This window comes from Zasmidium cellare, assembly GCF_010093935.1.
Source record: "Zasmidium cellare ATCC 36951 unplaced genomic scaffold M409scaffold_9, whole genome shotgun sequence".
Lineage (NCBI taxonomy): Eukaryota > Fungi > Ascomycota > Dothideomycetes > Mycosphaerellales > Mycosphaerellaceae > Zasmidium > Zasmidium cellare.
Genome location: NW_022986953.1, coordinates 434136 through 461451, shown reverse-complemented (window position 1 = coordinate 461451; position 27316 = coordinate 434136). Strand labels below are relative to the sequence as shown.

At 53.7% G+C, this 27316-nt stretch overlaps 11 protein-coding genes and 1 non-coding gene across 12 annotated transcripts; 6 read left to right on the top strand and 6 right to left on the bottom strand.

Annotated features, from left to right (window-relative positions):
- Positions 1–329: 329 nt before the first annotated feature.
- M409DRAFT_t22 lies at positions 330–411 on the bottom strand. Its single transcript has one exon. It is a non-coding gene; the product is annotated as a tRNA-Cys (tRNA).
- Positions 412–1079: 668 nt separating this feature from the next.
- Positions 1080–2314, top strand: M409DRAFT_64743 (uncharacterized protein; the record flags this gene model as incomplete). Its single annotated transcript, XM_033816208.1, has 2 exons — positions 1080–1335; positions 1386–2314. The coding sequence occupies 2 exons, from the start codon at positions 1080–1082 to the stop codon at positions 2312–2314; spliced, it is 1185 nt and encodes a 394-aa protein (XP_033670589.1).
- An 872-nt stretch (positions 2315–3186) lies between these two features.
- M409DRAFT_52212 (glycoside hydrolase family 32 protein) lies at positions 3187–5181 on the top strand (the record flags this gene model as incomplete). Its single annotated transcript, XM_033812016.1, has 1 exon — positions 3187–5181. The coding sequence occupies one exon, from the start codon at positions 3187–3189 to the stop codon at positions 5179–5181; it is 1995 nt and encodes a 664-aa protein (XP_033670588.1).
- A 213-nt stretch (positions 5182–5394) lies between these two features.
- M409DRAFT_52211 (uncharacterized protein) lies at positions 5395–6192 on the bottom strand (the record flags this gene model as incomplete). Its single annotated transcript, XM_033812015.1, has 3 exons — positions 5395–5509; positions 5561–6028; positions 6083–6192. 3 exons carry the CDS (start codon positions 6190–6192, stop codon positions 5395–5397), a joined length of 693 nt encoding a protein of 230 aa, XP_033670587.1.
- A 1507-nt stretch (positions 6193–7699) lies between these two features.
- Positions 7700–8218, top strand: M409DRAFT_64740 (uncharacterized protein; the record flags this gene model as incomplete). Its single annotated transcript, XM_033816207.1, has 3 exons — positions 7700–7857; positions 7970–8075; positions 8144–8218. 3 exons carry the CDS (start codon positions 7700–7702, stop codon positions 8216–8218), a joined length of 339 nt encoding a protein of 112 aa, XP_033670586.1.
- A 349-nt stretch (positions 8219–8567) lies between these two features.
- On the bottom strand, positions 8568–9633 carry M409DRAFT_64739 (uncharacterized protein; the record flags this gene model as incomplete). The annotated part of the gene is made up of 2 exons (XM_033816206.1): positions 8568–8926; positions 8976–9633. 2 exons carry the CDS (start codon positions 9631–9633, stop codon positions 8568–8570), a joined length of 1017 nt encoding a protein of 338 aa, XP_033670585.1.
- A 485-nt stretch (positions 9634–10118) lies between these two features.
- Positions 10119–12882, top strand: M409DRAFT_64738 (uncharacterized protein; the record flags this gene model as incomplete). The annotated part of the gene is made up of 2 exons (XM_033816205.1): positions 10119–10540; positions 10596–12882. The coding sequence occupies 2 exons, from the start codon at positions 10119–10121 to the stop codon at positions 12880–12882; spliced, it is 2709 nt and encodes a 902-aa protein (XP_033670584.1).
- A 762-nt stretch (positions 12883–13644) lies between these two features.
- M409DRAFT_52208 (uncharacterized protein) lies at positions 13645–15048 on the top strand (the record flags this gene model as incomplete). Its single annotated transcript, XM_033812014.1, has 1 exon — positions 13645–15048. One exon carries the CDS (start codon positions 13645–13647, stop codon positions 15046–15048), a length of 1404 nt encoding a protein of 467 aa, XP_033670583.1.
- A 736-nt stretch (positions 15049–15784) lies between these two features.
- Positions 15785–16378, bottom strand: M409DRAFT_20109 (uncharacterized protein; the record flags this gene model as incomplete). The annotated part of the gene is made up of 1 exon (XM_033805239.1): positions 15785–16378. One exon carries the CDS (start codon positions 16376–16378, stop codon positions 15785–15787), a length of 594 nt encoding a protein of 197 aa, XP_033670582.1.
- A 563-nt stretch (positions 16379–16941) lies between these two features.
- Positions 16942–17850, bottom strand: M409DRAFT_20108 (uncharacterized protein; the record flags this gene model as incomplete). The annotated part of the gene is made up of 2 exons (XM_033805238.1): positions 16942–17503; positions 17558–17850. The coding sequence occupies 2 exons, from the start codon at positions 17848–17850 to the stop codon at positions 16942–16944; spliced, it is 855 nt and encodes a 284-aa protein (XP_033670581.1).
- Positions 17851–18436: 586 nt separating this feature from the next.
- On the bottom strand, positions 18437–22701 carry M409DRAFT_64735 (uncharacterized protein; the record flags this gene model as incomplete). Its single annotated transcript, XM_033816204.1, has 4 exons — positions 18437–19912; position 20147; positions 20548–22218; positions 22271–22701. 4 exons carry the CDS (start codon positions 22699–22701, stop codon positions 18437–18439), a joined length of 3579 nt encoding a protein of 1192 aa, XP_033670580.1.
- A 1499-nt stretch (positions 22702–24200) lies between these two features.
- On the top strand, positions 24201–27118 carry M409DRAFT_20105 (uncharacterized protein; the record flags this gene model as incomplete). Its single annotated transcript, XM_033805237.1, has 6 exons — positions 24201–24343; positions 24409–24702; positions 24752–24862; positions 25580–25641; positions 25692–25958; positions 26019–27118. The coding sequence occupies 6 exons, from the start codon at positions 24201–24203 to the stop codon at positions 27116–27118; spliced, it is 1977 nt and encodes a 658-aa protein (XP_033670579.1).
- Positions 27119–27316: the final 198 nt, after the last annotated feature.

The following is a 27316-nucleotide window of genomic DNA, read 5'->3' as shown; positions in this document are numbered from 1 at the left end:
CTTGGCACAAATCAGCTGCGTCTCCAGAGCCGAACATCTCAACACCGAGCCATCTATCGTTCTAAATAGCGTTGCTGACGGTTCTGGAGGGTTGAGTGCATCGTACTTGCTAAAGTTTGGGCATCCGAAGGTCCAAACCCGTGCCTGAGAAGAGCAAAATAGTAGGCCCGACGGCCTGTAACGATTGATAAAAGGTGCCAATTGTTCAAGGCACAAAAGAGACGTTAATCTGGGCACGGCAGAAGACGGGCAAAAACATAATTAGGTTTTGGAAGCTCCCCACCCTCATACAAGTCAGAATTTGGTCGAAATTTGATCGCATTGGTCCCGAGGACTCACTGGTTCGAACAAGTGACCTTAGGATGATTGCAAATGGACTGCAATCCCACGCTCTACCACTGAGCTAGAGCTAGTCGACCGTTAGCAATGTCCCTTGCATCCAGGAACACGTGGTAACTTACGAGCTTGATTGGATGGGTGGCTAAAATCCGGTTTTGTATATGAGGCTCCACATTAGCCCCCACGCGCCCACGCTGGGTACAACATGACCAGCAGTGACTGATCCAGCCTCAGAATCATCTCTTTATTGTTTCTCAAGTCATAGGGTTGATGATATGAGGAAAAATATTCAGAATTGTTGAAGCCCAGCCTTGGCTTGGCGCGAGGCGCTAGTCACAGCAAGGCTGCTCGAAACCGGCAACAGCGACAGCGATAATGACATCGACAACTCCATCGTCTCGATTGCCAATTGATACATAAAAGAAACCATCTCAAAGTGCTGCACGAAAGCCACGCCCAGAACATTTGCGGCGAGGGCTGACTAAAAATAAGTCTATCACGGGCGAATCGCTTCCGCACCAAACCCCACTCTTACACCTGTCTCTCACACGCTGCCAGCCGCGACCGTGAAAGTTGAAACACACAACAGCATGACCCTTGTCATGATCCTCTCCTACCTTTGATCTACATCCACGTCCACGCTCGTTCCCACCGATATCGAAAGCCGTTGACGGTGAAATTCAACCGCGGACGAGTCATCGCTCCTCGCCGGCCGTGAGCCAAACCCGTGTCAGCCCACCATGGCTCAACCGCAAGCACAAGTCCAACCGTGCCGATACAAGACTGGGAAAACGCTGGGAGCTGGCTCGTACAGTGTTGTGAAAGAATGCGTGCATATCGATACCGGCCGATACTATGCGGCCAAGGTCATCAACAAGAGGCTTATGGCCGGGAGAGAGCACATGGTGCGCAACGAGATTGCGGTGCTGAAGAGAGTGTCAATGGGACATCAGAATATCCTCACGCTGGTCGACTACTTTGAGACTATGAACAATCGTAGGTGAAGGTTGCGACGACAAAGTGAGAGGGAGACTGACGAATCCAAGTCTATTTGGTGACTGACTTGGCCCTCGGCGGCGAGCTCTTTGACCGTATCTGTCGAAAAGGCTCATACTACGAGTCCGACGCGGCCGACCTTATTCGAGCGACTCTTTCAGCTGTCGCATATCTCCACGACCACGGCATCGTTCACCGCGATCTGAAACCCGAAAACCTTCTCTTCCGAACGCCAGAGGACAACGCCGATCTGCTAATTGCAGACTTTGGTCTTTCTCGTATCATGGATGAAGAGCAATTCCATGTCTTGACCACGACTTGCGGTACTCCAGGATATATGGCTCCTGAGATATTCAAGAAGAGTGGGCATGGAAAGCCAGTCGATGTGTGGGCGATTGGTGTGATCACATACTTTCTTCTCTGTGGCTACACTCCCTTCGATAGGGACAGCAATCTGGAAGAGATGCAGGCCATCTTGGTTGCGGACTACAGCTTTACACCTTTGGAATACTGGCGTGGAGTCAGCTTGACGGCACGCCAATTCATCAAGCGATGCCTCACGATCGACCCGACCAAACGCATGACCGCCCATGAGGCACTCACTCATGAATGGATTGCCGGCCCAGAAAGCGGTCGCGGCGACGAGGATCTGCTGCCAACAGTCAAGAAGAATTTCAACGCCCGTCGAACGCTGCACAAGGCCATCGATACAGTCCTTGCAATCAACCAACTCCGCGCTGGTGGAATGGGCATGATGGACGGTGCCATGTCTTTCAACCCCGACCGCGTAAAGCCAAAGGACGAAGACGTCAACATGACCGATGCAAGTGGTCCTGAGGTTGTACAGCCAGTCGATAGCATGGACCCGCGAGGCAACGCCAAAGGTCAGACACAAGAGCAGATTGATGAACAGCAGAGGAGACAACAGCAAGCCATTAATGGGCTCTGGCAAGGCAAGGCCCAAGGCCAGCCAGCATGAAATGATAAACGAAGATGATGCGATGAAGAAGTCATTGAGAAGTAAGCAGCATGATGTATTTGGGACACTGGCATAGCGCAGTTCTGCTGTTGATACCCGGAGTCGACGACATCTCATCTGACGGCTCGGCATGGCGCATGGATATGGTGGGTAGCTCTGGCTAATGAGTGATAGTGCCCTGTCTACGACCTTACTCACAATCACTGCAACCTCCTTCTCGTGTCTCGTCGGCCACCTTCAGCTGCGCCATTTTCTCCGCGCCCTTCTAAACCTCCAGACTCCACGATGCAGAATAGGCCCGAGAAGCAGAACGTGAACCACGTTCTCGCAACCAAGCGTGGCTCTCCCATCCTTGTCTGCCATGCAATATCCGCCGCCAGAGACCGAAGCGCCGGGGAAGGACCGCCTCTAAAACACGTTCTTGCCAATACCGCGCCTTCCTATCTCGGCTAAACCGCAGAGACGAAGTGAAGCCAAGGGGCGGCAAAAGGCTGTGGTTCCTGGATGGCCATATTTCTAATCGGACCGACCTGCGTTGTGGAGGCCCTCGCACCCCAGCTTTGCTCCAGATGGAGTGGTCTCGGCGGGGAGCACCTGCATACAGCTAACTCGTGACCGGAGCTTTGGTTATTTCTCTCTTGACTTCTCAGTCGACTAAACTCTTGTGTGGATGGTCGGTGGTCCGTGTTGACGACTTTGCAGGGCAGTCGCATGGCGGAGATCTCGTATTGATCTGTCTCAGTGGGCAGTACAAATGCTAGGCTATGACCCAGGTTTGTTCATTTTGTTTTTCTCATCTTGATCGTTGTGCAAAAATATCATTGTGCGCGTGGCCAGCCTTTTCTTTTCTTGCATTCCATCGCTGCTTGAAGATGCGGGCCTTCTCCACCCCTTCAGCCTTGCTGGCATCTGCCTCAATTGCATCCGCACAGTGGGGATCTTGGGGCGGTCACAGTGGGAACAACGGTCAATGGGGACATCCATGGGCCAATGGTGGCCGTCCAGGAAAGCCGTGGCAGCATCAACCAGGAGGCGAGCAATGCACTGAGCTCACGGCAGATCAGATTACCTCGTCGGGCAATAACACGCTCTTCACAAGATGGAGACCACAAAGCCACTTCCTGGCTCCCGCAGGCTGGATGAACGATCCATGCGGCGCAGTCTACGACCCTGTCCGAGACGAATACCACCTCTCCTACCAATGGCACCCAGAGCACTACAACTGGGGCAACATCAGCTGGGGAAGCGCAACGAGCAAGGACTTGATCACATGGACTGATCATGGAAGTTGGCAGGGCGCAGACGCAGAAATACTCGGCCCAACAGGCAACGGAACACACAATGGCCTGGGCATCTTCTCAGGAACAGCACAGCCAGTGAACCTTCAAGGCGAAGTTAATGGAGACCTGCTCATCTTCTACACCTCGGTCAGCTACCTGCCCACGAACTGGCAGTCACACTATGAACCGTATACGGAGACGCAGAGCCTTGCTATTAGCAAAGATGGTGGTGAGACGTGGCAGGAGTACGATGGCAACCCAGTCATCAAGGCTACGACTGAGACTGCTCCCATGCACTGGAATCTCACTGGCTTCCGCGATCCTTTCTTTGAGCCTATTCCAGAGCTCGATGTCATCCTGGGCGTCTCTGAGCCACACTATTATTCGGTCTTTGGATCTGGCATTAAGGGAGTGGGACCACGAATGCCACTATGGAGTGCTCCGTCGAGCGATCTGACCAACTGGACATTCCTTGGTTCTCTTTGGGAGCCAGCAAAGAACACCTCCCTCGGACCTGTTCTCTCGACCGGCTCGTACGGCTTCAACTTCGAAGTCTCCGGGTTCTTCCCTCTTCCCGACAGCAAGGACAACAAGCACTGGTTCGTCAACATGGGCACCGAGGGCGGCAACGTTTCGTTCCACCAGTCCGCACAATGGTCTCTCTGGAACGGAGGAAGCATCACTCGTCGTGAGAATGGAAGCGCTGAGTTCACGCCTACATACGGCGGAGCTGGAGATTGGGGCGTTGGCTATGCTCTCACCAGCTTCAACGATACGAAGAACAACAGGCGCGTGCAGTATGCTTGGCTCAAGGAGGACTACGTTGGGGACGGCGGCCTCTTCGGTGTCCGGCAGCAGGGCTTCCAGGGTGCTCTGTCTCTGCCTCGGGAGCTCTTTGTCCATGAAGTCGAGAATGTCGATGTTACAGACGAGCTCACCGAGTCCAAGAGCGCGGCCATCGAAGACGGCGTAGCACGGTCCCTGGGTGTTCGTCCACTCTCAGATGTCGTCGAAGGTCTCCGTGAAGGCTCCCACCACAAGTCGTACAGCCAGTGCACAGAAAGCTCGTCCAAACTCCTCGAGCAGCAAGGCTCGTCACACATGGAACTCAAGGCGACCATCACCTCCGCCACAGGTGCCGCGGGTCTTCGCTTCGCTGCCTCTCCTGACGGCGAAGAATACACGACCGTCATCTACGAGCCCTCAAACCACACGATCCTCGTCGAGCGTCTGCACAGCAGCAAGATCGCCGAGTTCAACAACGCTACCATCACTGGATATTTCTATCCATACACTGTTAACGGCAAGACCGAGTCTATCACCATCGACATCTTCCTCGACGGTTCAATCGCCGAAATCTACGTCAACGAGCGCTTCGCACTAACTGCTAGAATCTACCCATCCAAGTCCTGCAGCACGGGCTTCGGATTGTACGTCGCTGACGGTTCGGAGGCAACATTCGAGAACGTAGAGGCTTGGGTCGGAACGAAGAACGTCTGGCCTGAGAGACCTCTCAACAGCAGCTCGCAGCTGGTGTGGGATACTGCGGAAGAGACGAACAATTATACATGGTGGTCAGGGAACTAGAAAGTCTGGTCTCGTGTTCATTAGTGATGGCTTATTTGCTCGCATGATTTCCTGTACCTAAGGGGTATAACTAAAAACAAGATGCTGTGTTCCAATCTATGTTCCACTTGCTCTGCCGGTCGTACATATTACTGTTATTTCGTTCTGATCCCGATATCGGGCCTTCTCATTCCGCGTTGTTATCCCTCGATCCACTATCATAAGTGTCGTTGCCTAGAGAATTGGCTTCTTGGAGAGTCTCAGCGCCACATTGATGACACTGGCGGTTGCCACAACGTGCGAGAGTGTTCGTGGAAGACCGATGTTGAACAGGTAGGACGGGTAGTAGCTAGAGAAGCCTAATCAGTCGCGCTCGCTCTCAACAGTGCTCACCGCTTACACAAAGACCTTGCTTAACACATGCAGACCCAAGAGGTTGATCAAAGTCTGGTCTCCCGGAGCCATAGCCTGAGCGAGAGCAGCACTGATCGCCCAACCCGGGAACATCTCCATCAAGTTGTAATGCGCCGAATGCAGCCTCAATGGCAGACCCTTCAGATTTTGAGTCTGCGCACGTGGGTGGTTGTTGTCTCTACCGCCTTCGTTACCCGCATCGGCACCTGCAGCACTACCGGCTCCTGAGATCGCGTAGGTGACTGTCACGTAGAGCGCACCGAGAGCTGCGATCTTGCCGGTCTGCGCGACGCTGCTTGTGGAGCCTGCTGAGCCGAGGAAGGCGACGCTGCTGACGACGCCGTTGACTGCTTTCTCGAGGAGACCATTGGGTTGGGCGATCCAAGATGTTACGGGTACGGCGGCGAGGAAGAGGCCGCCGAAGGCGAACTTGCTCAGACCTTGTGGATTGACGCTGTTTTATGTTCAGTCCGGAAGTCCGTTGACATGGTATATGAGTGCTGCGTACACGCCATCTTCCTTCAACTTTTCAAGGAAGGTCTGCTTTCCTTGCTCTGCGAAGTCCTTTGCTTGGTCGGCCGTCTCTCTGGCCTTGTCTGCTGCGTTGTTGCTCGACATGATGAAGCTCTGGGGTAACGTGATACAATACGAAATAATTGGACAAGGTCCTTGACCAAAGGAAAGTTATCAGGGTTGCCAACCTGGCGTGTGGACCTCCATCTATACTTACTCTACGTCGCCCTCGGCAGTCATAACGTCAATCGAGCCTGTTCCCCGCTTCTCTTCTAGACTTGATATGCAAACTTTCGACGCCGCCGAGCATAAATCCAAGTGTGCTATCGGCGAGGTGGAAGCCCGCAATACGGACAGAGCTCACCACGTGTCGTGGCTTGAAGGAGTCGAAGAAGGTTTGCTAGCTCCGGTAATGGTGATGACGCAGTGGACGGCAACGCGTCGATTGGAGCCGTGGAGCTTCGAAGTTCGAGTCGAGGCGTTCGATTTGGAAGACGGAGCTTCTGGGTTGGTAGCCAGCCTCTGTGATGGCTGTTGGCTGATGCCACACCGTAATTGTGCCAACAGAAGGAGTTGCTGTGACGTGAGCTGGTCCAGAGATTGCAAAGCGCTGTACGAGGGTACGAAAGTATGCAGCATTGGTTTTCAAAAGCAAACATGGGCGGAGAAACGGAAGAAATGACGCCCAAGCACTCACTGATCATCAAGTGCACATCACTTGCTCCGTAAGAAGGAAGAGCGGCCCCGTAGATCTTTGCATTGCAGGTGTCAATGAAAGCTTGAATGGATGTATGCTCACGATTGTACAGTCTTTCGACTTGCCCACGCCAGACAGTCCACGAGCTCCCCAAACCAATCTTGTTCGCCAAAGACGTAAAGTCTTGCCACATCTAGACCATTGGCAGGATGTTGACCCTCACGATTGATTCTGTCGTTGTTCGGGGGCTGCATGGTAGTCTCCCCAGCGCTTAAAGTCGCAATTGGAGCGCTTGTTCTGGTCGACAGAGCATTCGGCATACTTGAGAGGCGGCGCTTCCACTGTCCATTTGACATGCGATGATGGACGCATGCTGGCGAAGGAGGAAGCAAGTCACGCCTCTCGAGCGTGGTTTCGTCCCTCAGTCCAGCGAGAGGATCCTCAGTGAGTAATCGTGGCCTCAAGGTCGCGGTCTCATATGTCTCGTTGTGTTTGCAGTATTACCGAGTCCAACTCGACATGTGCAATGGTATTCAGCTGGTGGTGAAGTGATTCTTGACCAGTGACGTCTTTGGTGCCAGTCATGCCTGAGGACAGACTCTGGCAATAACACAATGAATGAGAGGTAAAGAAAGGCGTAGGAAGTAAACGAGACATACAAATGAAGGGGTTGACTACTGTTGGGGGAATCGTTCATCATAAATGCGACTCGCTGACCAAAGTCCAACAAAGTGTTCACTCATCTCATCTCCTCGGCTCACTTGCCCAACAAGCCGTAGCTCTGAACAACCCTGTCGACCTACTGACCTCCAACCACGGCAACAATCGGGAGACCTCACTTCACCTTGACATAGCTACGAAACACCGCGCGAGCTATTGAGCCAAACCTACCATCCAAAAGGCCACCGTACGACCATGGCCACCAGAATGCCCTCCGTCCTCCGCACCCTCGCCCTCTCGCGACCTGCCACCTTCACCCAAACACAGCATGCACGACGGAGCTTCCAGACGAGCCGGAAGATGATGGCAGATGTGGTGTCGCCGAGTAAGCCGATTGGTGCTTTCAGAGGATCGTGAGTCTCTCAGACATGGACTGGCTGGCCTGCAGAGTGGCAGACTTATGGCCGAGGAGAGGATGAGCATGGGTCATATTGAGAAGGGATAGCTAACAAGGGGACTCGACAGGCTGCTTGGCTTCCTCCTAGGAACGGTGCTTGCAGGTGGTGGGCTTTACTACTATGTGGTCGATGAGTACAAGGTCTCGAACGAGCTGCTGGTGGAGGACATCTACGTACGTGCATCCCTCAACCGAGGGCCGGCCCTGTGCACTCCGCAACACCAGACTGACAGGTAGTCCAGGCTCTCCAATCTGCGGTGCAGAGACTAGAAGGCTATGTCAAGGCCTTGGAGGAGGAAGTGAAGACGAAGAAATAAGAGGCCAAGCTCAATCAAAGCTGTCGAACACTGGCATTACTGCGCGCAAGGAGAAACAAACAGACGGTCCAGAGGAGCTGCGTTCAAGCTTCATGTTCTTGTACATTGTGATACTATATACCCCAAATCCGCATTGCGCGCTCGTTCTCCGGCCGTTCAACAAGCGTGCAAACCCGTCTTCGCTCAATCCAAGAAACAGGTATCAAATCTCCTCGGCAACGATAATGCAAGAAATGTATCGCTCCATGTAACTTCCCATTCTATGCTCCTGTAACGCCAATGCTCGCTGCTGGGAATTTGCCAGGCATCTGTACAAATCCAGTGTCCATACCTTTTGAAGTCGCCTCCTCTACGCAACCTGTTGCTTGGCCTTGTCGATCTTCTCGGCTGCGATGCGGGCGAGCTTGTCAAGTTGCTCTTGTCGCATCTTGCGGACAGCTCTGAAGAGGAGAACGAAGAGCAGTTCCACGCGCTCCTTGGTCATCATGAGGATACCTTGAACCAAGAATCCCTTCAGTAGTTGAGGTGCAATGCCCTTGTAGAGTCCCAAGAAGCCGTCACGTTCGATCACGAATTGCATGACTTCGAGGAACGATGTGAATGGCTTGCCCTGGCGCTGTGGTGGCGGTTTCGATTGAAGGCCGACCTTTGCGATGATGAGCGGTTGTGTTGCTACTGTGGCCATCATCTTTGAGAGTGCACCGAGGACTGTAACCTTGTTAGCGTCGTTCTGCTTCTCTTAAGATTGAAAACTTACGGAAAGCTTCGTGTGGGGCGAGATTCGCCTTGTTAGGGAAGATCATAGCTCGAAGTCTCTCGTAGGCACCGTATGTGATAGCTGGGTTCACGACCAACACCATACTGGCTCGGAGACCCCTCCACAATCCAGCAACGCCGTCAGGGCCATCCATGATTTCTTTTGCAGTTGCAAACATGCTCTTCCTCTCGCCCTTTCTTTGGGTCTGTTGTCGCGTGGTCGTCGTCGAAATCGGGATCGTGAACAATTGTGCCAAAGCACCAGCAGCGGCACCCAGAAGCAGCTCGACTGGTGTCGACGCAGGCGCATTGCTCTTCGCGATCTTGCTGTGGTACAGGTCCCGCACGAGACCATACCAGTAGAAGTACGCAAAGTTGGTACTGACGACACCGATCAAGTTACCAGTGATACCTTGGAACAGCCCCGACATACCCTCCTCCTTCATGATGTGTCCGATAGCATGCATCGTTCCTTCATAGTGCACGTGGTCACCGTCGTCGGTATGCGTATCCTTCTCATTCCTCTTGACCTGCACCTGCAGCCGAGTCTTGACGATGTCCAGCGGATATACGACGGCATTGGCGGCGAGCGCACCGGCGGAGCCTGCGAGCGCGATGCCCCATGGTGGGAGTTCCTGCTTGGAGAGGGCGGGTGCCATCTTGTCTTCTTTCCCACGCCGTGTGGCCTGTCGAATGCGAGATCCCAGAAGTGAGTGCTATCTCCGAGTCGTTCGAGTCTCTTTCTTCACAGGCCGAGGCTGGTGGGGCGGCAGCTAGTTTGGTGGTAGGACTAGGGTATATGGACTGCGAGCATTGAAGATGTGACAGAAGCAGGAGGCCGAATTGCTTTCTATCCAAAAGAACCAAGACCGGGCAACAAGCACACGGCCGCACCAAGGTAACGCATCATGATCGGTGCGACGGGCGAAGAAGGATGGAGCTCTTGCCGAGGTCAGCAGTCCATCGCGCCTTCCTTCTGAAAACAAGCGAAAACTAGCCGACGTCGGATCTTCCCGGGTCCCTCCTTTCACGTGCTACCGAGTCGACCGCAACGTCGTCCTTCGGCCTTCTCTCGCACGTACCACAAACATCTCACTGGAGAGGGGATGGTGTATTCGCGCTATATGTAGGCGCGGATACAAACATGAGCTCACATCTACAGGATCTCGAACAGCTTCGACAGGATGCCGATCGACTCGCCGAACGCCTGCCACGCTCTGCTACCAAAGATGAAGCCCTTGACATCGCCATCAAAGCAGCCGAGACTGCATTCAGCGCCCTCAAACTGGTGAAAGACGCTAATGAGAAGGCCAGCTATACAGCCAAAGCGAAGCAGTTGATGCAAGATGCCGAAACCATTAATCGTAGTAGCGACTGGAGGCAGGCAGTGCAGCAAGCTTCCCAGGTGAGGATGCTCACAGAGCCCGTCAACTCGCGCGAACTGTCCACCAAAGAGCGCATTATCCTACTCAGAGGGGGTTTTCTCAATGGCGTCAAGTTTCCAGAATGGACCGGCGCTCCTCCTGCCAGCGAGTTCGAGCTGGAAGACGGTGAGGCATTGTTTCTGTATGTCTCCTTGCGTCCTGAGATCTCGTTTGCTACTAATCTTCTCAACCTCAAGCGACGAAGCATCCGAGCTGCCTCTATCTGAATTCCAGCTGGACGTTCTGGATGATTGGAAGCGGCCCCATGAGGCATTGCCGCCTCCGTCATGGCCGAAAGAACAGCACGACTCTTCTGGACCAAGCATGCTGATTTGCCAAGACACTGACCTCGTACAAGATGCGGCAACTGACTGTTCGGTTGTTGCGTCGCTTTGTGCTGGGGTCGCCAGGACACAACGCGGCCACCCAAGGATGATGCAGGCGGTTCTGTTCCCCTACGATCTCGCAAGTTCGCGACCAATCCTGTCAAAGAATGGAAAATACATCGTACGCATGAACTTCAATGGTTGCTATAGAAGAGTCGTCATCGACGATAGAATCCCGACAAGCTCGACAAGCCGAGTGATCCATGTTGTTGACAGGAACAATCCTTCATTGCTGTGGCCAGCGCTGATCGAGAAGGCATACCTCAAGGTCAGAGGGGGCTATGACTTCCCAGGCAGCAACAGCGCCACCGATTTGTGGATATTGACAGGCTGGATCCCAGAACAAGTCTTCCTGCAAGAGGATGACCTTGAGCTGGACCGATTCTGGAAGCGCATTTCCAATGCCTTCTCTTACGGCGATGTGCTCATCACCATGGGAACCGGGAAAATGTCGAGCGAGACGGAGAAGGCGCTTGGACTTGCTGGCGAGCACGACTACGCTGTGCTGGATCTACGAGAAGTAGACGGCCAACGATTACTCCTCATTAAGAATCCATGGGTCGAAGGCACGAGCTGGCGCGGTCGATTCAAAGGAGCTGCGGGATCTGACAAGCCTCCCGCAGCTTCAGACTTGATCCAGCTGGAAGACGATAGCGAGCCAGTTCATTCGCCGCGGGATCTTCTGAATGTGAATGAGAAGCTGAAGCCTGGCACTTTCTGGATGGACCTCGACAATGTCTTGCAAAACTTCGAGTCGATGTATCTGAACTGGAACTCTGGCCTTTTTCGTCATCGTCAAGATGTGCACTTCGGTTGGGATTTGTCTGAATCCACGAATGGTAGCGGCATCAAGAAGATGAGGGGACCCTCATTCAGCCTTCAGCACAATCCTCAATTCACTGTCACTACGACTAAGAAGAGCGATATGTGGATCCTGCTCTGGCGCCATTTCCAGAACTCAGTACCAGAGCATGCAACATCAGACGAGATTGAAAGCGGACGCCATCACATCGACTTGACTGGACACATTGCCCTCATAGCATTCGCGTCACGCGGCCGCAAAGTTCTACTCTCAGAGAAGTACCTGCAGAAAGGCTGGTTCGTCGATAGTCCACAGACATTGCTCAAGCTGGAGGATTGCGAGCCAAACGTCCCTTATACGATAGTGCCGCTCGAACAAGAACTCCCAGCCACCAATCACGCCTTCACGATCTCGACATTCAGCAATGCACAGATGAAAGTGGGTGAGGCTTCACCTCGCTATACGCATACTTTCCCAATCACAGGCTCATGGACCAAGGAGACAGCAGGCGGCAATGCTCAGCACATGTCATATTGTGACAATCCACAGTACTCGCTGGTTGTGCCGAACAAGACTAGTATTTGCTTGCTTCTTGAGAGCTGCAACGAAAAGCTGAATGTGCACGTCAAGCTACTGCACAGCAACGGCCAAAGAGTATTCCGCATCCGAAACCGGGACATCATTGTTGACAGCAAAGAATATCGTCCAGGATGCTGCTTGGCCGAATTTGAGGATTTGGAACCCGGGCAGTACACCATCATCTGCAGCACTTTCGAGCCCCAGCAACTGGATAGCTTCGCCCTGCAGATAATGTCCGCACTTCCTGTCAGGGCGGTACTGCTACCACGGGAGGGTGCTGGCAGAATTCGTACAGAGCTCAGTACTGTCGCCTTCAAGCAAGGCGAAAGCAAAGTCGCCGCACCGTTGGAACCAGGACGCTTGGTCAACTTGTACGCCATTGCAAGACATCTCGACCACCAGCATGCTGGCAACACAACCACACGACGGTCCAACCACTCTCACATCCGACTGAGTATTGAGCTTGGAAGAGGTCCGCAACGTCGAATCCTCATTGCATCGAACAACGGCGAATACTCAGACAGCGGCGGACCTGTTCGAACAGATGCATTCGACTTGGGACCTGACTTTGTCAAGTACGGCTATCGCGACTGCTGGATCGTGCTGGATCGGATGTATGTCAGTTCGGAGGCGCAAGAGGAGCGGTTTGTGGTGGAGTTGTTTGTCGATCAGCCAAATTCGCTGGAGTGCGGAGTTTGGAGAGCGTGGGACGATTGATGTATCGTATCGTGTCGTATTTGCTTTGCGGATTAGCGAGGAGTTGGAGGCGTGCTTGATCTGATCAGGCGCTTGAAGGATACCAGGTAGCATGCAGGTAATGTCAGCATTGCTTCTCACGTGCATACCGCCCAATCTCGTGGCCGCTATCACCCGTGACACGACAGCGGTGTAGATGAGACAAGACACGACCGCCACAAACGATGCGTGTGTTGATGTGGCTAAGAGGGAGTTCGTGGTCGAACGAGTGGCCAGGAGGCGTCGTGAACATCGTCCCTCAACAGGCGCGCGCAAGACCCTGTCGCCTGCCTCGTCGCCAGACAAAGAATCACCCGCAAGGACCAGCACACGACCGCAGTCTCCTGAAGTTCAACTCTTGTTTTCCCTCTTATCCATCTTCAATTCCTCAGTCTTACGATAACCATCAGACAGCCTCGAGTCCTCAGCCTCTAAACGATCGAGTCAGAGAGGGGCGTGCTTGGCCCTACGTCACCAACAGTTTGCAGGGCGGCGGCATTTGTTGCGGGCTTCACCATCACATCGATCCATCCACCGCCAGAAACAAACTCGTGACTCTGCATCTGCCTGTCTTCACTATCCAAACTCAATTTCTGACGGCAAACACTCGCCCTTCTGCTCCACCCCTCCTGCTCAGCAGCGTCCGATCCGCCGAACAAATACCTGACTACTGCCGCCGCCAGCGAGGAGCACATCCTCAACCACCGCCGCAGCGTCTTTGCTGCCTCCCGCTACACCGCCATCATGGTCCTAGGATTCGGCAAGAAGGCTAATGACCAGCCTGTAGACGACTCACCCTCCACCTCAGCGACTGCCACAGAAACGCCAGGCACACCCGTGTCAGAAAACACTTCCGTCGAGACCAATGGCAATGGCAATCCCATCAAGGCAAAGGAAGAGCTGGCGCATGCTGCCGCCGTGGACGGCCAGACACCCTCAGATACCAGCAAGCTGAGGACGTTCCTCATGATTCTGAAGCGCTTCATCGGTGTGACAGATATCGCCGCAGTTCGCTTCAGCTTGCCCGCCCAGCTTATGGAACCGATTCCCAATCTCGAATACTGGCACTACCTCGATAGGCCGGAGACGTTTGCGGCCATCGGCGACAGCGAAGACCCTCTCGAGCGCATGCTGGGTTGCCTGCGGTTTTGGTTTACCAAAGATCTGAAGTATGTCAAGGGAAAGCCGTGCAAGCCATACAACAGCGCGCTGGGAGAATTCTTCAGGTGTACGTGGGAAGTTGAGAACGAGAAGAATCAGGAGGGCAAGCCGGTCAAGGTCAACTACATCACAGAACAGACGAGCCATCACCCGCCCGTCTCAGCATATGTCTACGAATGCCCAGACAAGGGCGTCGAAGCTACAGGGTACGATCAGCTCAGCGCGAAGTTCACCGGTACCAGCGTCAAGGTCACGCCTGGCCAGTACAACCAAGGCATCTTCATTCGGCTGAAGAACCGAGAAAATGAAGAGTACAGCCTCACTCATCCCGCCGCATTTCTCGGAGGCTTCCTGCGAGGCAACCTCTACGTCACAGTCGCCGATACCTGCTACGTCACCTGCGAGAAGACCGGTCTCAAGACCATCCTACACTACCTCGAAGAAGGCTACTTTGGCAAGACACAGAACAAGGTGGAAGGCATCATCTACAAACCGACGGATATCAAGACAGACAACGTCACCCGGCTAAAAGACGTACCGAAGGATCAGATCCTAGGCAGGATAGAAGGCGTCTGGACAGAGAAGATCTACTTCGTATACGGCGACAACGAGTTCAAGAAGGTGCCCGAGAAGGATAGAATCCTGCTCATGGATGTCACCCCTCTGCTTCCAGTGCAGAAGAAGTGCCCACCCAAGGAAGAGCAGCTCCCCAACGAAAGCCGACAGTTCTGGAACGATGTCACCGAATTCATCCTCTCCAAGCAGTTCGCTCAGGCGACGACGAAGAAACAGCAACTCGAAGAGCGGCAACGAGAGAAAGCCACTGAACGACAGCAGACGGGCAAGGAATGGCATCCGCGATTCTTCACCACTGTAACCGAGAAGGACGGCCGAGCGATCTTGAGTGAGGAGGGTAAGAAGGCCATGGAAGGTCTGCAGAAGGAGCAGTACCACCTCGAGGCGCCTCAGGAGTACGGTGCCATCTGATGGTGAGCGTCACTCAACGTGACTGATCGTTCGGTTGTGCTTTTGGTTTCTTCTCGAGAACTCTGCATACAGGATGGCGTTTTGGTGATGGGTATTGAGAAGGGGGCATATCCACGAGTACAAGGCAAGGGGCGCTTGCCTAACTTATGTGCACAAAGAGATATCGTGACGAAATCGAAGGGGAGAGGGGACGTTGCATTGAAGGCTCGACGCCAATACGACTATTGAGGTGAATGAGGAGTGGGAGGTGTTAGAAGTTGTAGATACTGGATGGCCTGTGTCATTCCCAGCTAGATGAGTATGAGCCATGGGGTTGTTTTGAGCTACTTGGCTACCTGAGGGCGTAGTGGTGTTGCTTGTTCGTATGGCATACAGCGGATCAATCCTTGGATGAGCGAGGTTGGCTCAACGCCGTTTGATGACATGCATGATTTCTTTGTCGATGTCCTCCGGTCCTGAGTATGAGCATGCTTGCTGGAGCGCTCACTCCTGTCGTTGAGACATGTCGGCATGCTTCGTCGGTAGGATGTGCGAATCATTGAAGCGCCGTTTTCGAAGCCATGAAGGAAGCCAGGACTCAAGAAGGCGCGTCAAGACCGAGTGCAACTGATGCCCTTGTCTGCGGCCTCTCTGATCCACTTCGCGAACTCCGCTGGCCTCGACAGAAACAGTCGCAGCATCTGATCCTCTGTTCGTGGAATGTCTCTGTCCGACAGCGACCCGTCAACGAACCCGACTACTGGCGCCGAAGTCTGCGATATGTCGGGCCATTCGACCACGCCCATCTCCTTCTTTTCCTCCAAAGCCTCCTCGAGTGTAGGGACTTGTAGCCCGTCTCCGTCTCCTCTCTCGGCTGAGTCACAAAGTCGTGGATCAAGGCCTCGACTCGAGCTTTGAACGCCTCCCATTTGACGCGGTGCTCGGGTTTGGGAAAGTCGAAAGAGAAGGAGTGCCACATGAGCTTTATGCGGCGGAGGCCACGAATTGACAGCAGGGCCGAGACGTGCGGAATGCTGGCCAACTCGGCGTCGGTATAGTCATCCAGCCATGGCATCTTACCCGGGACGGCGAACTCCATGTGGAAGACGCGCATCTGCACGCGGAGCGATCGCAGTGCCGGGACGCAGGCAAGTTGCTCTGCTTGCTCCGATATGATCTCGTCGTTCACCTCGATCCTCGTGACGGAACCCAGCATGAAGCGCTGAATGGGGCCGTCCGCGTACACGAAATTGGCGAAATCGTGGTTGTGCCAGAAGTAGAATGTCTTGCTGCGCAGCCACACCTTGCTCGACTCCTCGAAGTACTGCTTGTTGACGAGCAGATGCGCCATGTCGCTTTCGGGTTACTCTTCGCCTGGCTTTTACGGATTAGCATTCATTCCTTTTTTCGTCGATGAAGGAAAGTTGGAAACACAGTACCACGAAATCCTCCCGCTCCCTCTGTTTGCGCAGCCATTCGCGGCACTCGCACTGCTCTCGCGTCATCTCGACCACGACCGGGCGCTTATCGCCGTACGCGAGGTCGTAGATGTCGTCTCTGAGTTCCGCAGGGAGGGTGAAGAAGATGTTGGGCACTGGGGGCCGCTGATCTTCTATCGACATGTCCAGCAGCCAATTTTCTGGCGACAAGTCGTCGTCACTGGCATCCGACATCGCCATATTCGCCGGTCGATGTTGGTGTGTTTTGCGGAGAGAAGTTCGAAAAGAATTGATGAGGTGAAGGCCCCAACTCAAAGCGGTCGGGTGTTGCCGAGATGGGAAGCGGGAAGCATGTGAAGGCGCGCTAGCGTGACATCACGTCTTAGCGCGCGTGGAAGAGATCTGGACTTGTCGACAAGGGGAAGATCAATGATCTAAAAGTAAGAAACCATGCCCATAGTCTCTACCTCGAGATCTAGCTGTCGTAAGCACAACTATTTCCCACCTCCTCGCCCCTGCTCCAATCCTCCCTCAACCTCTTCGCCTTATCCCTCGTCTTGACCACCGCATCCGTCCCCAACTGCACTCTCAAATTCCCCTGTACCTCCTTTCCTCTCCCCTCCCCCCTCACAACATCCACAATCGCCTTCCCCGCCTTGACCGGATCCCCCGGCTGCGTCCCATCAATCGCCTCAAAAGCCTTGACAGTCTCCTCCACAACCGTCCCCTTGTACACCTCACTAATCGTGGTATACTGCAGCGCGCCGAAGAAGCTCGTGCGGAAAGCGCCGGGTTCGACGATCAGCACGCGGATGTTGAAGGGGGAGAGTTCTTCGGCGAGGGATTCCGACGCGCCTTCGAGGGCGAATTTCGTGGCTGCGTAGGAGGAGAAGTAGCAGTGGGGCGCGATGGCGGCGGTCGAGGAGATGTTGACGACGGTTCCGCGGCGGTGGGTGCGGAAGTGGGGGATTGTGCCTTTGAGGACGGCGAGGGCGCCGAAGACGTTGGTTTCGAATTGGGCGCGGATGGCGGTCATGCTTTGTGAAAAAGTCAGTCTTGTTCGTCGTGGGAAGGGCCATGGTATACCTTACCTGCTATCCTCCAACGTCCCGCCCTCTGCATACCCAGCGTTGTTGATGAGCACATCGACGTTGTGCTGTTTGACAGCTCTGGCAACCACTTCCTCGCAGTTCGGAGAGGTCACGTCAAGCTCAAGCCAGTGTCCTCCCAGTTTGGTAAAGTCCGGATTGTTCTGCTCTGCCTTCCTGACATTGCGAGCCGTACCAACGACTTTATCCCCCTTCTGAAGAGCAGCAAGACTGATTTCGGTGCCAAAACCGCTCGATGCTCCTGTGACGAGCCAAGTTCTCTGAGTCGAAGTCATGTTGCTGTTGGGCCGTCGAAGTGTCAACGAGGTTGGAACGAATTATTTCTTGACAAGAAGCAGCCCTCGATCAAGTTCTAATATCTGTTCAGAACAATGTCGCATCTCGAAAAGGCTAGCCCTTTCGATCCTAGCACCGTCAGCTTGTGTAAAGCTAGCGAGGAATCCACACTGCCAGATGTGGCAATTCAGTGGAGGAATGACGGTGGCTCTTCTGGATCGCTGGAGACGAATGCATTCGCTTCGTACTGTCGTTGCTGGCATAATCTAGGGAACCTGGAGTTGTATTCGGGGAAGAGCACAACGCCCGTTCTTAATCCCCTATCTCCGTCCCTTTTCCCATGTCTCGCAAACGTTGGCTGGCAGCAGGAATCTCTTGTCTGGTGTTGGGGCCTTGTTCTCGTACTGTTCGTGTTCGTGTTCGTGTTCGTGAGTCCGATTCTTGAGTCTCCAGCAAGTGCAATGTGGACCAAAGGAGGCACATGGTGAGATCCAAGTCCCTGTCGTACGAAGAGCCCAACTCTACGAAGGACTATCGACCTCAGGTGATCTGAGCTTTCCCATCGTTGTTGCTCGAGCCAGACATCTAGTATCCATTCAGTTGACCTCCAATCTCCACAATCCCTCTAACAAGCCCTTCCACCGTCTCCCTCCTCGTCTGACCATTAACGACCACCCTGAAGAACTTCCCATCCGGTCCAGGCGCATAGTCCGTCATGAAACCTCTCTCCACCAACGCCTCGACAATCCTCGCCGTCCTTTGGCTGTTCACCTCAGGATTCTTCTGTTTATCGAAGTAGAAGCAGACCTGCAAGCAAGGCGGTGGATACTCCGATACCAATGTGAACTTTGGATTCGATTTGACGAGAAAGGCGAGGTAAGCGGCGATTCCGAAACCATGGTCGATGTACGCCGCCAGTCCAGATGTCCCGTAGTATAACCACGTCAAAGCGAGTTTCAGACTATCGCCGCGACGTCCACACTGCGGTGTCAGATCTGCGAGGTCCCAGTATTCGACCTCCTTCTCGGGATCCACGCCATTCGTACCATCGTCGAAGTTGTGGAAGAGATAGCCAGCAGGTAATGTCATGCCCTTGTGGAATTGGCGTAGATCCTTCCCAAAGAGGAAGGAGCAGGTTAAGGGGACGTTGAGCATTTTGTGCGCACAGATGGCGACAGAATCGGCTTTTTCAATGCCTTGGAGTTTGTAGCGGTGTTTCTCGCTGAATATTACGGAGCCGCCCCAGGAGCCGTCGACGTGGAGCCAGAGGTTGTGTTTGTGGCAGACCTCTGCGATTGCGTCGATGGGGTCGAAGGAGCCGAGAACGGTGGTGCCAGCTGTTGCGTTCACATAAAAGGGAGTCTCGCCTGCATCTTTCGCCTTCTGTATCGCAGCTTCCAGAGCCTCGGGTTTCATACAGCCTCGCTCGTCGACGTCCACCGCCCGAACGGCTTTGGATCCGAATCCGCAGATCTGACTCGCTTTCTCAACACTGTAATGACCATGTGCAGACGTGAAGAGGACAAATGGATAACTCCCATTACCTTCTGTCTTAGTCTCCGGAAAGAGATTGTTCCTCGCAATTACCATCGAAGACTGATTCGCCGCGCTACCACCAGGCTGAGATACGCCTCCTGCGTTGGGGCCATCGAATCCGAGCATGGATGCCACGGCTTTGGTGACGGTCTTCTCGATGATGGTGAGAGCAGGGGAGACTTGGTAGACATGGACGTTGGTGTTCAGTGAGCTGAGAAGGAGATCTGCTGCCAGTCCGACCGGTGTTGTGTTGGCGTATAGCTTGTCCAAGAAGCCTTGGTCCCAAGTGTTGACGCTATGTCGAAGTACTTTGTCAACCATTTCGATGAAACCATCGTGACCGAGTCCCTGTTCCGGGAGTGAGAAGCCAAGTAAGTGTTGCAGTTCCTTGGGTGAATGTTGCTCTAGCAGATTCGTCGTTGATCCGTTCGTTGATTTCTTAGTAATAGGAGCTGGGTTTGCTGACGCCTTTTCGTCGGCGGAACGAATGAACGAAGTCACCAGCTGTTGGACAGCTGAGAGGAGCTGGAATATCATCGTCAATAGGATGCCCTTCAAGTCTTGTGGCATGTTTCACAGACCTTTTCAGCCTCCTCTGCCCTTTGCAAAGGCTTTGCTCCGTTAGTGTCCTTTGTCTTAGTGCCTGCCATTCCGGAGGTCACCAGATGATGATAGACTTAATGTAATAAAAATGCTGGTCAACGGCAAGGAATATGGTGATGTTAAAGTTTGTTGAAAGTATACAAACCTCTAATAGACACTACCTATGCAGTAGTTAGATACTTCGCTCAGTAAGCGAAGAAAAAGCGAGGGAAGAAAGCCATGATGCCATCTTTTTCAACCGCGCTTCCGCCCGGGGTACAGTAGCGGCCGTCTGTCTCCACTTTTGGCCGTTGGCATGTGAAGGATGGTAGCATCATTGATGTCAAGATGCTGCAGCGGCAGGAGTTCTAGCAGGTCCAGCAACGACGCTGGTGCTCGACTTGCTGGATCCACGACCGCTGCCAGTCTTGTCCTTCTTCTCGCGCCTCTCTTTCTTGTCCTTCTTTTCCTTCTTGTCCTTTTTCCCCTTGTCTATCTTGTCTGCGCTCTCCGCCTTCTGTACATTTTCCGCCGTCTCTGCATTCTCCGCCTTCTCTGCCTTCCGTGCCTTGTCCGACCTGTCCAATCTCTCTGTCTTCTTCGCCTTCTCTTGAACATGTCGTTCCCGCGCCAACTGCAACGGTGTCTTCTGAACTCCATCGCTCTTTTTCCTGACGTCCAGCTCAGAGAAGCTCTGGAAGCCGTCATTGCTTGCCTTGATCTTGCTCTGTCTGATCCATTCAGGTCTCTTGCGCTTGTAGATGTCCATTTTCCAGTTCTTCCAAACAGCACGCCCGCTGGCTGATTCACGCAGCACAGCTTCGTTCTCATTCAACTCTTCGGCGATGCGCTCTCGAATGAAGGCAAGACCGTGTGTTCCCTCCCAAATGCAGTCAACCACGTGAGACGCCGATTTGTCAAGCGCCATGTCGCCAATGTTCCCATAGAATCGTTGGACGAGCTTGCGTCGTTGGATCATCGATGCATTCTTTGTCGTTACTGCTTGTTGCAATGTTCGGGTAGCGATATAGTCTTTGGCCATCTTGACAAGTGTGTCGGTCTCGAGCAAGATCATAGAGTCGAGGATGAGAGCGCTCAGTGACCCGGGAACGATGAGCATGGCTTGTGCGAGGATGTTGAAGTGGACCTTCGATCCTTCGTCCGGTCGTGCAAAGAAAGTGCCAGTCACCCCTGCCGTACCATCACCGTTAGTAGTACCGTTCGCCTGCGCTGGCTGTCGATCTGAGCTGTGAGGCGTCGTGTCAACTTTCAACATCTTGAGTAGATCGAAGCCTTGGGGCCCATTGAAAGTCTCCTCGATAGTGGCTGCAATGGCCTGGGTATCGATGTCCCGGACAGTACAGCGTTCGATCAGGGTTCTGGTGAGGCTCGTCCAATGCTTCTCAAGGAGGCTTGGTAACACAGGACACAAGATCTCGTGAGCTTCCATGAGATCGTCATAGCCCAATCTCTCGATCAAGCGGCAGTCGACATAGGTTCCGGTCTCGTGTCTTGCATACGAAGCAAGGCGATCCTTGAAGAAGTTGTAGTACAGACTCTTGAACAACTTCGACGGCGAGCTCTCGATGATTTTCTCCACCAGATGCGATCCAATAGGGTCATGGACCATGCCGCCGATGAATGCCGCGCTCTCGGATTCAGCAGTGAAAGGCTCATCAGGAAGGAGGGTTCGAATGATCGATCGTTCGTCCTTGGCGCGCTGTTTACCGTAGTGGGTGAGCTCGAGAGTGAGCAAAAGCTGCAGAGTCGGATTGGCGTTGGTGTGTGTTGCAAGGGCACGCAATTTGTCAGTATCTAAGCCTGCCACACTGTCGCTGATGAGCCTCTCTAACGCTTTGGAGAATGAGTCTGGGACAGGGCGATCTTTGGCAGCAGACTCGGCATGTGCTTTCGAACCTCCCCGGGCAGAACTTCCTTCTTTGCGTTTGCTCTGGAGAATGCCCTTCATGGCTTCGGTAGAAATGGGTTTTCCAGAAACGATCAAGAGGAGAATCCTCAAAGCATGAGAAGCATACTGATCAGTCAGAAGAAAGCCTACGTTGCCTTCTAGTTCTGCCACTGTGTACAGGAAGAGGTTCTCCATGGACACGTAGACTTCATCCACATTTCTGCTGCTGCCGGCCTCAACAACGGGTTCGCGAAGCTCCTGACTTACGAAAGGAGCCGCGTATGTGAAGAGTGATTCGCAGACGTGCGAGGCAAAGCGGTGGGATATCAGATTGATGAAGCTGTACAACATTAGCAAAAGATTACCCGGAGGCGTCGACTCGCCACACATACTGTCCACTAAATTTTTGAAAGAGGTTCTTCAGCTGTGATGCATTCGATGTACGGATGAGACGCTCCAGAAAGCGGGAACTCGACTGCGAATGAGCAATCTTCAATTCCTTGCCCTCAGCTTCTCGGTAGACATTGTCGATGAACTTGGCTCGCTCCTCGGCAGATTCGAACTCGTTCGACTCCAGTTTCTCGTCGGCCAGTCTGAAGTACTCCTGCTCGGTCTCGTCCAGCATCCCGTAGAAGGCTTTCTCGGTTGGGTAGGCCGCGGACATGTCTTCGTCTTGAACTTCGAGCGGCAAGAACTCTTGTTCGTCAATTTCGGGGTCAATTGACTTTCTCCGCTTCGAACTGGATTCCACAGCGGGGTCGTCTGGGTCGTCCTCATGTTTCCTCTTCATGCGCCTGCCGCGCTGCTTATTTGGCCTAGGCATGGCGGCGGTGGTGCAAGAACAGTTGTGCCGCGAAAATTTCTGCTGCAGCCTTCAGCTACAACTGAAAGAGAGGGCGGAACACAGCAGGATGAAATAGATGCAGGGCTGTGGTGGTTGTCTCAGGCCAGAGTGGTGCAGCAGAGAGGGTGAGAGGTCACGACGTCGACGACACGATGTGGTGGAAGCAAAAAGTGGTGATGCGGGTTACGAGATCTATGGCGCTAGGCGAGAGTTCAGTAGCGCCGATCGATCTTCCTGTCCAGCCAGATCTCTGACTCTGACATCGCACAAAAGGAACGGCTCGCAGATGGTCTCGGCGGAAAAAAGCCCGACCGAGAACCATGCATTCACTTGAGTGGGGCCAGAAATCGGTATGAGAACAACAAGAACGCATTCGCTGCCTTACCAGCGAGCCTAAGCGAGCCTCTTCAATTTCTTCTTGAACGTGAGATTCACACGATCTCTCACGCCCGGCATCTAACGGTATCTCACATCCACGCAACATAGTCGTGGCGCTGACAGAAATCGAGAAGGCATCGGCCACCGATCTCATCAGCACCGCGACGAACGGCTCTGTTCTCTCCACGTCAACACTGACCACCGCATGATATATTGTCTGCAACCACCCGACACACCCATATCTGCCCAGCAAACTGCATCCGGCAACTGTCTCCCGCGTCGCACGACTGTCTCACCACACACATCCTGCTGTGTCGCTATCTCGCGTATCTGTCCGATCTGTGGAGGCCAGCAACGCATCGCACGCGTTTCAAGCAGATTGGGTGACACAGAGATCTCAGAGTCACGTCGCACAGAATCCACCGCAGTAGCGAGAATCGCCGGGGCCCCTTGACAGGCTGTGGGCCGCCTCAATGTTGTTTTCTTCAACACGCCGAGGTTTGGCCTGTTTGATGAAGAAGACGAAGGCGAGGTCGCTGCGAGTTTGATCCTTCCACCACCACAGCCCCGGTCAAGCGCCAATCAGTCGCACAGCCTCTCAACCACCACCAACAGCAGTCTGATACTCCACGTCGCAGCGCTAATAATATCCCACGTGTGCTGCCGAGAAACTGGCTGAGTAGATGCCACCAACCCGAGTCTGCCTCAGTCCGCCAAGTCCATACTGCGATAGGCCACATCTACGACCAAAAGCAACATCAGGCGTCTTCTGTAGTGCGTTTGATCATTCACCCGCCCCCAAATGGCACAGGCGGCTTGCATCCACTCTCGCATCAGCCTCTCCTAGTAGCGACAAAATAGCTACAACACAGCACAGAGGCACAGCATCCAGCCTGATTCCAACTAACTCAAACAACAACGCCTGCTGTAGGACTGAAGCGAGCAAAATATGTAAGTTACTATTTCCAAGCAGCGTTTTTCCTCGTTCAATCCTGACAATCGTTACACAACATCCTTTCGTCTATTATCGCTGCCGGAATCACTTACTACATGCAACGATGGGCATCAAAGCACCATGGAAAGGTTGGCTCCGTGCAGCCATGCCCATTGTGGGCGCACTCCTTCTGGCAAACACCATCGCGGCCTTCGTTCTTGCGCTGTTCAATGCAGCCACGCTAGATCTGTCCCACCACGATCGGCCTGTGCCCGAATACCTTGCGACACATGGTGTGCAGGTCAGAGCGTACGTTGAACCACTGATTTCTCTCCTGATGTGTTGTCTCATACACAAACTGACGATTCATCCAGCCAGCTCGTGCTCTTCTGGTGTGTAGTACCGTTCGTGTACGTCCTTGTCTCGGCGTGCGAGTACATCTGCCTTTGGACGAATCGATTGAACCCCATTTGGATACTCGTGTCCTCTATCGTGGCGATCGGTGCTTGGGTCTTGCAGATCGTGCTCTGGTCGTACTGTATTGGGGGTTACGACGATATACCTGGATACTGTCCTTGGGTGTATCGAGAGCCTTGGGGCTGGTATCCATCGTGGTCTGTTGCAAGTCCTGGGGGAGCGCGGTGGGCAGTCCCAACAATTTTCATACTGTGAGCAATCATCACACTCCATATATTCTATTTACTAACATCACACAAGCTACATCATCCAAATCGCCTTCGCAGCCCTCGTCGTCAACCGTCAAAGAAGAACATGCTTCCGCAAATCAGACATGAGGCAATCCTGGGCTGGCAAACTGGAAGAAGTCGAGTCTCAATCCATGCTCGTCCGCTCGTCTTGGCCCAGTTCATCACCTATGAGCAGTCCTCGGACTGATCAGAGTCGTTCAAGAGTCGTCAGTGAATCTGCTGGATCGGAATGGACACGGAGCAGTCTGCGAAGTGAGACTACGAGATGATGGTTGAGGACCTAGAGGAGAATATGATTCGCTATTCTGAAGAAGGTAGCTTCGACACCCAGCCTCAACTCCTGGCCTTTCGAGCCTGCTTAGTAGCAGACCATGGAGTGCAAGCGACACGTGCGCACGAGGCAGCACGCGTGCAAGCGCAATACTCGACCAAGATGTTGGCCATTCTGGCTACCGACAACGCTACGACACCGATTTTCGAATTCACGACGGCGTCCGTCTTCACAACCTCTTCGAGATCAACGGTACCAGACATCGGCACAACTGTCATCGACTCCAGATGAGGGCCGCCGGCTGTAACGACCTTACAAGAGTATCTTGGGAGAATGCAGAGCCGTGGAAGGTCCCAAAGCCTAACCAATCTTTCGATTTTGCTTACCATCAAAATATACCCACTTCAGCGTCGGCAATTTTTGTCGAGAAAATCTCCAGTACATATATAGCACACTTTCCAATCATGCATTGCTTCTTGGACGATTTGTATCGAGACCATCCCGCAAACTCAATATGTCCAGACTCACGCTTTTGCTAACGCTTGCACTATTGTTTTTGCTTGTCAGTGGCAGCAACCTCAGATCCCCCGATGACTATCATCACAGCGACTTTACGACCGCCCTCTCAGGTAAGTCCTGCCGTGCCGAGGGTCAAATCCAGTACTGACAGGATCTCAAGCATCCACCAAGCCCAAGCTGCACTGGACCAAATGCAGGTTCACCGGTGATGAAGATGACGGTCAGACCAAGTGCGCCAACATGACGGTGCCGCTCGACTGGAACAATCCACAAGCCGATCAAAACATTACCATCGCCATAGCGAGATCCCGCTGTGCTGACCCAGAAACCCGCAAGGGCACCATCTTCTACAGCCTTGGCGAACCTGCTCCTGCATTGGAGGGCGTGAGCGGGCTGTCGGATCTCTTAAAGTCGCATTTCGATGTCGGTGAGTCAGGTCAACCATCCTAAAGTCTGCCTTTTGCGATCCACTGATCCTTCGACACAGTAACGATGGACCCTCGCGGCATGGGCCAAAGTTCACCCCTGAACTGTACCGAAATGGGGGTTTACTGCTCGTCAGACTGGCCCAGCACACAAGAAGAATTCGATGCCAACAAGCAATGTGTACGCGATAACGTCGAGCAATGCTACGCCAATGACCCTCTCATCAAGTACATGGACACCCGCTCCATAGCTCGTGACGTCGAAGCCGTTCGTCGGGCCCTCGACGACGGCAAACTCAACTTTTTCGGTCCCTCATGGGGCTCACATCTCGCCACGACGTACCTGGAGCTATTCCCAGACAATTTCAACGCCATGTTGCTCGACGTCGTCCTCGACCACACCGTCCCGCCATTTGAAACTCTTCTCGGCTTCGAGCAAGCAGCCCAAGCCGCCTTCAACGGCTTCGCGACGTGGTGCAACGCCAACGAGACCTGTCCCCTCCAAGACCAAGACATCCAAGAAGTTACCGCCCGCGCCATGAACCTCGCCAGCAACAACGCAAGCTGTCTCCTCGAGTCGACGTGGCGCCACCTCGAACACCACCACTACGGCAAGGTCGCGGACCTCCTCTCTCTCGCCTCCGACCCTTCGACAGCAGACGCACCAATCCTCCAACACCTCCCCGCCTGCGATGAAGAACTCGAAGTCATGAACAGCAGCATCCCAGTCCCCATCGACCTCTTCGCCATCAACTGCCACGACGCCCCGACGTCCGACCTCACCCTCGCTGACCTCACCCACCAAAAACCCTTCCTCGATGCCGCAGCTCCGACCTTCCGCTCCATGGCCCTTCTACGAGACGATCACATCGCCTGTGCGGGGTTCCCTTTCGCCGCCTCGCGCAACACACCGCACGAACTGCATTTCCCGCAGCGCTCACGACTGCCGAAAGTTCTGGTTGTCAACTCGCTGGACGATATGAGGACGCCGCCGGGGGGAGCAGCGAACGTCGCAGCGCAGATCCCTGGGGCGGTCTTTGTCAGGACGAAGATGGTGGGACATACGAGTTACGGGCGGGAGGGAAGTGTGGTGACGGAGATGGTGGATAGGTATTTCATTGAGGGTGAGCTTCCGGAGGATGAGAGTGTTGTTGATGTTTAAGAGGGGGGTAGAGAGCTGAGTTATTGAGATGGTGGGCTTCATGGGCATTTGCTTGCCGATGCTGGCTTGATCCATGGGCTTGAATGGATTGGCGCGGCCAATTCCGAGCGAGCACCTAGCTCGCTGTCTTTGACGACTTGGTGCCCTCACTCGACGTTGAATTCCAGTCGGACTCTTTGAAAATCTTCTCCTCGAGAC